The 7,394-nt window shown below is 51.2% G+C and overlaps 1 protein-coding gene across 4 annotated transcripts in view; it reads left to right on the top strand.

Annotated features, from left to right (window-relative positions):
• Window positions 1-2,022: 2,022 nt before the first annotated feature.
• The window catches only part of LOC306814716 (transducin-like enhancer protein 4), a 96,714-nt gene continuing 91,342 nt past the window's right edge, over window positions 2,023-7,394 (top strand). For 3 of the 4 annotated variants that reach the window (XM_079331069.1, XM_079331067.1, XM_079331066.1), the window contains exons 1-4: window positions 2,025-3,075; window positions 3,493-3,590; window positions 4,709-4,772; window positions 6,144-6,188. In XM_079331069.1, the coding sequence (XP_079187195.1) occupies window positions 3,031-3,075; window positions 3,493-3,590; window positions 4,709-4,772; window positions 6,144-6,188 (252 nt within the window). In that variant the 5' untranslated portion in view covers window positions 2,025-3,030. Of the gene's footprint in view, window positions 3,076-3,492; window positions 3,591-4,708; window positions 4,773-6,143; window positions 6,189-7,394 lie in introns of all 4 variants that reach the window. The other variant, XM_079331068.1, reaches the window with a different exon arrangement.

Below are 7,394 nucleotides of genomic sequence, written 5' to 3'. Positions count from 1 at the left end.
TCAGTGTAGTTGGAAGTGCTCCTCTGTCTAGTGAGCAGTGTTCATGATTGATTTTTTAAAAGCACTTTTGGTAGTGGAAGATTTAGACACATAAGAAGCAGCACTTCCATAATTAGTCAGTTGTTATTATCATGGAATCTTTAAACTATTTAGAGGTCTAAATCCATACAGAAATCTGATTATAACCTTGGTAAATATGAAAATTACAGCAGAAACTACACATGCAAGTAGACTGGAAGCTGGGAACTGCAATATGTAACATGTAGACATTTTTGGTGATAAAACACAGAAAGTGACGGAATGGACATATTTTGGCCAATTTTGCATTTGCCATTTTAGGCAAAATCTTTCTTCAAAAGGATTAAGAATCTGTTGCGACAAACTGCTCCAGATGCCAGTGGTCATAGCACTCACTATAGGGAAGCAAATTTTGGTTACGAACTGCAGAAAAAAATGGAATTTCTACTGTGCAGGGCTCTTGCAGCTGAATCCTAGGCAGTGGCAGAAGATGGATGTCATTACACCTTCATCATCACCACCACTACTACTGTTCCACTGGCTCAGTCTTTGAAGGTCACTCAAGCAAGGCAAAACCTCAATGGTAAAACTTCAGTGGCAAGTCCTGTCAAGGCCTCAAGGTGCTCAGTAGCTGCAGGCCTCAGCAAGAGATCTGTAGGCAGTAAAGAGAATTTACAACCAAACCTGTAAGCATACATAATTTAGCTAACATCGTTAGAGTATTAATTGCCGAGTGTATGTTTTGAGACTATAGATTTGGTATACAGGCATCAAAAATGACATGACTAAACTACATCTATTTTGCATGCAGGTTTAAACTGCAGCTCATCAGGAATACAAACTGCTTGAAGGCAAATCTAAGCATGACAGACACAGAGAAGAAAAGAAAAAAACCCAATCTATGAGCCTATCCTTCATGTATGCATCACCACACAGCATCGTCTGGAGAGGGGCTCTGCAGAAAAATTGCTGTGGGGTCTTTTTAGGACACAGCACTGCTAGGTGCAAAATCGGTTTTATTTGTTTTCGTTTTGTTTCCTTCGGGCGAGCGTGTGCGGCACCAGGCGCTCCCGTTCCGGCTCTCCCGTGGCGGCCCTGGAGCCGGCATGCGGCACTGGGGGCGGGGAAGGCGCCCCTGCTCCCCGTCCTTCCCGCCCCACTGCTCCTTCCAGGTGCCTTCACCTTCCCAGCCTGCAGCACGCAGAGGGCACGCCGGCCTGCGGAGCCGGGACAAAACGCCCCGTCGAACACGTTCGACGTTATTATTACAATGGACGGCACTACAATGGAGCACTTAACGTTCAGGTCTCGAAGCGTTCCTCTAGCGAGCGGAGAATACCCTGTCCCTGTCACGGCTTCTCCGAGTAAAGGCGGAGCAGCGCCGGGGCAATTCCCGGCCCGGCCCCGCCGCCGCCCCACGAGGGCACCGGCGCGGCCGCACCCGCCTTGGGAAGGCGACGCTGCCCCTCATTAGCGCCCGTCCCCGCCGGTGCCCGCGGGCGGGGCGCGAGGCGGGGCCCCACCGCCCCCTCTCCCGCCGCGCCACCGCCCCGCGCGGAGGAGGAGGAGGAGGAGGCGGCGGCAGCAGCGGCGGCGGCGGCGACAGCCGACACCGGCCCCACGTTACTTTGATTGACGGCTGAACAAATGTTTCCCCTGTTCGAACGCCGGCGCCGCGGAACGCCGGCGATCTGCGGGCCCCGCCTCGGGCGGCGGGCGGGCGGGGGCGGGCAGGCGGCGGGGAGCCTTCTGATTGGCTGCGGGCCCGCGGCGCGTCAGGACCCCACGTGGGAGAGAGCTCGGGGCCGCCTCTCTGCCCGGGCCGCGCGCCCATTTGTCAGCGGCGGAGTGATGGGCACTAGTTCCGAGCGGCGATTAATGACAGCCCGCCTCCCATTGGCCGCCGCTGCCGCCCCTCATGGGCGGGGCGCTGGGGGAGAGGCTCACGGCGCCGCGGTGCTTGATGGGAGAAGTAGTCCGTGGAGCTGCGGCAGGCGAGCAGTCTTGACGTGGCGAGGACTGCGACTCCCAGGGTGCTCCGCGGCGGCGGCCTTCCGGCTGCTGTGAATATGTATCAGAATGTTAATGACGAGCCGCTGCTAAATTTGGTCAAAGGAGTCACTTCGGCAGAGCGTGCTGTGGGAGCGGCGCGGAGCGGCGGACGGGTTGGACCGGGCTGGGCAGGACACGGCTGGGCTGGGCCGGACCGCGCTGCGCTGCGCTGACGAGCCGAGCACGGGGCTCTGCTCCGCGCGTCGCCGCCGCCGCCACCACCACCGCCACTTCCCGGAGTTTCGAAAGGAGCGGAGGGAAAAAGAGGGAAAAAAAAAAAAAAAAGACATAAATAAAGCTGCCCGGACCGTACCGTATTTTTAAATCTTTCTCGCTCTTTAATTTTTTTTAAATTAAAAGAAAAAAAAAAAAAAAAAGAAAAAGGCGGTCGAGCAGCAGTAGCAGGGGAGATGCGGTGCGGGCGGTAGCAGCGAGGACCGGACCGCAGCACAAAAGGGCACCGCACCGCACGCACCCCGCCGCGGCAGCGGAGCAGACGCCCGACCGCCGCAGCCACCGTTCCCGCCGGGGCTCCGCGCCCCGCTCCGCCCGGCGCCGGGAGAGCCGCCGGCAGCAGCAGTAAAAGTTTTCAGGAGGGGAGGAAAACTGCCGGCGGGGGGAATCTCCGGTGGAGCGCGCGCCGGCGCCGGCGGAGGGGCTTTCCCCGCCCTCCTCCACCTCGCCCTCCGCCGCACGGGGCTCGCAGCCCTCCGGAGCCCGTGGAGCGGCGGCGGCGCTCGGGAGAACCGGCCGGCGTCGCCCGCTGACCGCCCCCGGGGGATGTGGCAGCGGCCCCCGAGCGTCGCGGACGCCGCCGCCGTCGCGCCTCGCTGCTGCCGGCGGTGCCCCGCCAGCCCCGGGGCGGCGGGGCCGGGGCGTCCCTGCCCGCCGTCTCCGCCGCCGAGCCCGCAGCCCTGATCCCCGCCGCTCCGGCCGCCAGCGCCCCCCGAAGCGGCGTGGATGATCCGCGACCTGAGCAAGATGTACCCGCAGACCCGGCACCCGGTGAGTGGCGGCGGCGGCCCCGCGGGCAGCGCTCCGGCGCGGGCACCGCGGAGTTGTAGCCATTTTCTTATTGTTGTCCGCCGCGCCGCCGCCGCCTCCCCGGGTCGGGGCTGGCTTGCGTGAGTTGCCCTCGCCTGGTGCGCGGCGGTCCCGGCGCCAGCCCCGCGTCCCGCGGCTGCGGCCGGTGCGGAGGGTCCGAGCGGGCGACTCCTCTTGCAGCGGCGGTCCCTCACCGCCGGCGGACACGTCGGGGCAGCATCTCGGGGCGCTTGGGGCATCGTGCCTCCGCCCGCGGGCGAGCGGGGACCTGGGGAGTGCGCCTCGGCGGAGCGCGGGTGCGAGGGCCGCGGCGGTGGGCAGGAGGTGGTCACCGGGTGAGAGGGGGCGACTAAAAGAGCTGCTGTTCCTTGCTTGCAGGCTCCTCACCAGCCAGCTCAGCCCTTTAAATTCACCATTTCAGAATCCTGCGATCGGATTAAGGAGGAGTTTCAGTTTTTGCAGGCTCAGTACCACAGGTAAAACTGCCCCGCGCGGTCGGTCCTCTCGCCGTTTCCAGTGCCGCGCCCGCAGGGGCGGCGGGGCGGGGGCCCGGGACCCCTGGCAGAGCCGGGAGCGCGGCGGACCCGCCCCAGCCGGGGCTCCTGCCGGCTCCTCCGCATCCCGCTCCGCTCCCGACCCTGGCGACGAGGGGCTCCCGTGGGCCGCGAGCCGAGCGGTGCGAGCGGATTTTCTTGTTTTCCCTGCGTTCCGTTTTTGGTTGTTCATTTTTTTTTTCTTTTCTTTTGTTTCTTTTTGGTCTTTTTGTTTACTTTTGGGTGCGGAGTGGGGGAGGGCGGGTGTTGATAGAAAAATATGTGTCTGGTTGGGCTCGTCCTCTGCTTTTCTTCGAAATGCCGCTCCGGACAGGCATCTTGTCTTGGCTCGGCCCCCTCGCGCCTTTCATTGACATGTCAAGTGCTGATAACCTGGAAGTGAGGCGGCGAGCTATTTCATTATCCTTAGGTGGAACAGCGCTGTGTCCTCAAAGTGACAAGTGACTTCTGGCAGGATTGTTTAGGGGGCTTCTGAAAACAAAATAAACACTGGAGGTGTTAGTATTTACCACGGTATTCATTAAATTACGTGGAGATTTTACTTGCAGTTCTATTATCAGTAATAGCGAAGAACAAAAATTCAAATCCACAAGTTTTTCTTCTTGACACGGTCATGTGCATTTGATTCTTTTGTGAGTTGAGTAAAAGAGGTGTTTCTAAAACACCTAAATAAAAGCTCTGAAACCAAAATTATATTTTTATTGGCAGCTTCTCAAGCTTAACTGTTAAATATATGAACCCTTGTGTGCTTCTTCTGTGTACTAGTGTCGGTGTTTAGGGTTTTCTTCGTCAGAAAAAAATTTTTCTGTGTATACCACAGGTATGCGTGCAGTTCTTTTAGGAGATAAGGATGATGCATAGTATCCCTTGAAAATGGAGAAGTGAGAATCCCCATCCTAAACTCCCAAGCAAGAGCTGGAAGACACATTTGTATTTGGGTAGTGGAGAAATATTTGAAAAGGGGAGCAGCCAGTGCTCAGGAGAATGTCGCTTTAGTGTTACAAAGTACCCATGCTTTTTCCTTTTTGTCTCTTGAACAGTTTAAAGCTGGAATGTGAAAAACTGGCCAGTGAGAAGACAGAGATGCAGCGACATTATGTCATGGTAAGCAAGCTGCATAACAAATTCAAGATGTCTATTAGCCTGGTATACTGAGACTGACATACATTCGGATTGCTGGAGGCGAACAGGAAGATAGTAGCGCTGCTGTTGTTGAGGTTGCATCAGTGCTTCCATTATAAATCTGTAGTTTCTGGGGTCTTTTAACTTGTTTGTAGCAGTCAGTATCTGTGTGAAACTGGCTTTTTAACCTTTTAGGCAGTTGAGTATGTTTCTTCCAAATGCTAGCAAATCACTTGTCAGCCCTTTCAAGCTGGGTTCAACTTCTGTAGTGTGCCTGAGGATGATGTTTTCAGTTTTGATGACTTGTCCCAATGATCAAATCTCTTTAAAATGGTTTGGGACAGTATTCTTTTTTATGATGGGAGTGAGACAAAATTGTACATAAGTGCATGCAAATCCAAAGGATACTTCTTGGAAGTACTGTTGCTCCTTGGCGGCTGAATCGTTGTTTCATTAAATTGAGAATGTATGGGATCTCAGCTGTGAAAGGGATTTCTTCAGTTGTTGTGGTCTGCCTGGTTAAATAATGTGCATAGAAAGACATCTCTAAATAGATAATTGTGTGATGGATCATGATAATTGTAGAGGAGCTCTTGCTATCTCTTCTCATGTACATCTCTGAAGGATTAGCCGTTTCATATGCACATGACAAGTAATACTCCTGTATACACAAAAAGAGTAAATAACCTTGAAAATATCTTAAGCAAGAGCACAAGCAAATTGTAAGGCTTGCAGTTGTCATTTTAATGCCTGATATGCATAAGTCTTGGAGATTGTTTGGTATGAACATTACACACTGAGCAGAGTTCCCTGCAGTACTTGGGCACAGCAGGATGTACTTAGATTGGTGTGTCTGCTCTGGCCCTGAATTTCCATGCTCTTTCCTTTTTTTATCGCTGCAATTTAATTATAGGAATTTTTTTTTTTTTAAATAATTTAAAATACTGAATAATCAGTCTGTTAGATGTTGCTGATTTATATGTTTATATGCTTGAAGCACTTTGGGTGTTTTTTTGTCATGTTTTATGTGTGCAAATGAATAGAATCTTGGTCATTTTCAGCTTCTAATCCTTGACTCTGTGTGTGATTATTTTTCATTTTTATTTTGTCTTCTGTTTTTGCCTTGTTTTAGAGCTGTTCTTTGTAAATATGTCATGAAATGATGTAGATAAAGCAAAAAAAAAAAAAAAAGTTTATTCTGAAATGCGCTCTTTGCCATTCCAGGATCTTTTCAAGGCAAATAAATGTGTGTAGGTCTGTTTGTCTTTGTATAGATGATGTTTCAGTCAAAGTGAATTTCAAAATAGTTTTCACAATTGCAAGGTCTAATAGAGTAATTTTCTTTTTTCTTAGTATTATGAGATGTCCTATGGGCTGAATATAGAGATGCATAAACAGGTAGGTAGATAATTTGTTTTGTTGTAAGAATGGTCTGTATAATTTCTCCCATCAATCTTAAAACAGATGTGTATTCTGTGTGACTTGCCTTAATTGCATGCTTGAGTGCATCAGAAATTTTTTTTTCACCTGTCCCTGAATCTTCTGTCTCGTGTTTGGTATGCAGACTCTTTGTAGGTTAGGGTATTGTCTGCCAGTTGTGCATTATTTGCTTGATTTCCCACATGCAATTTATGCACATCCAGGCACTCCTGTACTTCACAGGGAGGGTGTCTGTGAGTATGGATGAGTTTGTGGGTTGTATCTTCCTTTCTGTCTGGTCTCAAACCTTTGGGGTTTACTTTTTCAGATGATAGCTATATCATGAATGTGTATTAGGGAAAGCAGCGTGTGTAGATAAAAATGGGTTTTTTGGTTAACCTGTGCTGATTTAATCTGGAGCTACAAATGCAGTTGATGTTTACATCTATGTTGATGTTTTGTTCAGGCTGCTTACTTGGACTTCTGTCCAGAGTCAATGTGTTAGCCTCTCAAACGCAAAGGAGTAAATGGGCTATCTGTGAGGGTATAAGCATAGAATCATAAAATGGTTTGGGTTGGAGGGGACCGTAAATATCATCTGGTTCCACCCCACCCTGCTATGGGCAGGGAACCTGCCAGTAGATAGGTTACTCAAATTCCTATCCAGCCTGGCCTTGAACACTGCCAGGGATGGGGCATTGTCAGCCTCCCGTTTCCAGTGCCTCACCATCCTCCACGTGAAGAATTTATCATAATATGTAAACTAAACCTGCCATGTTTTCAGTTTAAGGCCATTTCCCTTTGTCCTATCGCTGCCTGCTCTTGTCAAAGGCCTTTTACAGCTCTCTTAGGCTTCCTCTAGATACTGGAGGGCTGCTATCGGTGCTGTGCCTTGGACTCTAGCACTCAGGCCAAGATTAGCAAGAGATTAGTCAGCTAGAGCATGCTAGTGTAAATTAGAGTTTCTTATTTGATAATGTGTGTTTTTTAACCTTCTCTAGAGGAGAATGAATTAAACATCTGACCTCTTTTCCAGTGAGGGAACTTTTTATGTAGTGGAGTTTAATACTGACAACTCATTTTAGCAAATGGTTGAGCAATTCGCCAGCGTTGCTGGGAAGTGTAAGCTGCAGGAATAAAGAAATAATTGGATGGGAGAAGAAGGATCACCTCAAAATTGGTTTG

This window comes from Erithacus rubecula, assembly GCF_903797595.1.
Source record: "Erithacus rubecula genome assembly, contig: SUPER_Z_unloc_2, whole genome shotgun sequence".
NCBI classification, from domain to species: Eukaryota; Metazoa; Chordata; class Aves; order Passeriformes; family Muscicapidae; genus Erithacus; species Erithacus rubecula.
Note: the sequence above shows the minus strand (reverse complement) of the source record. Positions and strands in the feature narration are given on the sequence as shown.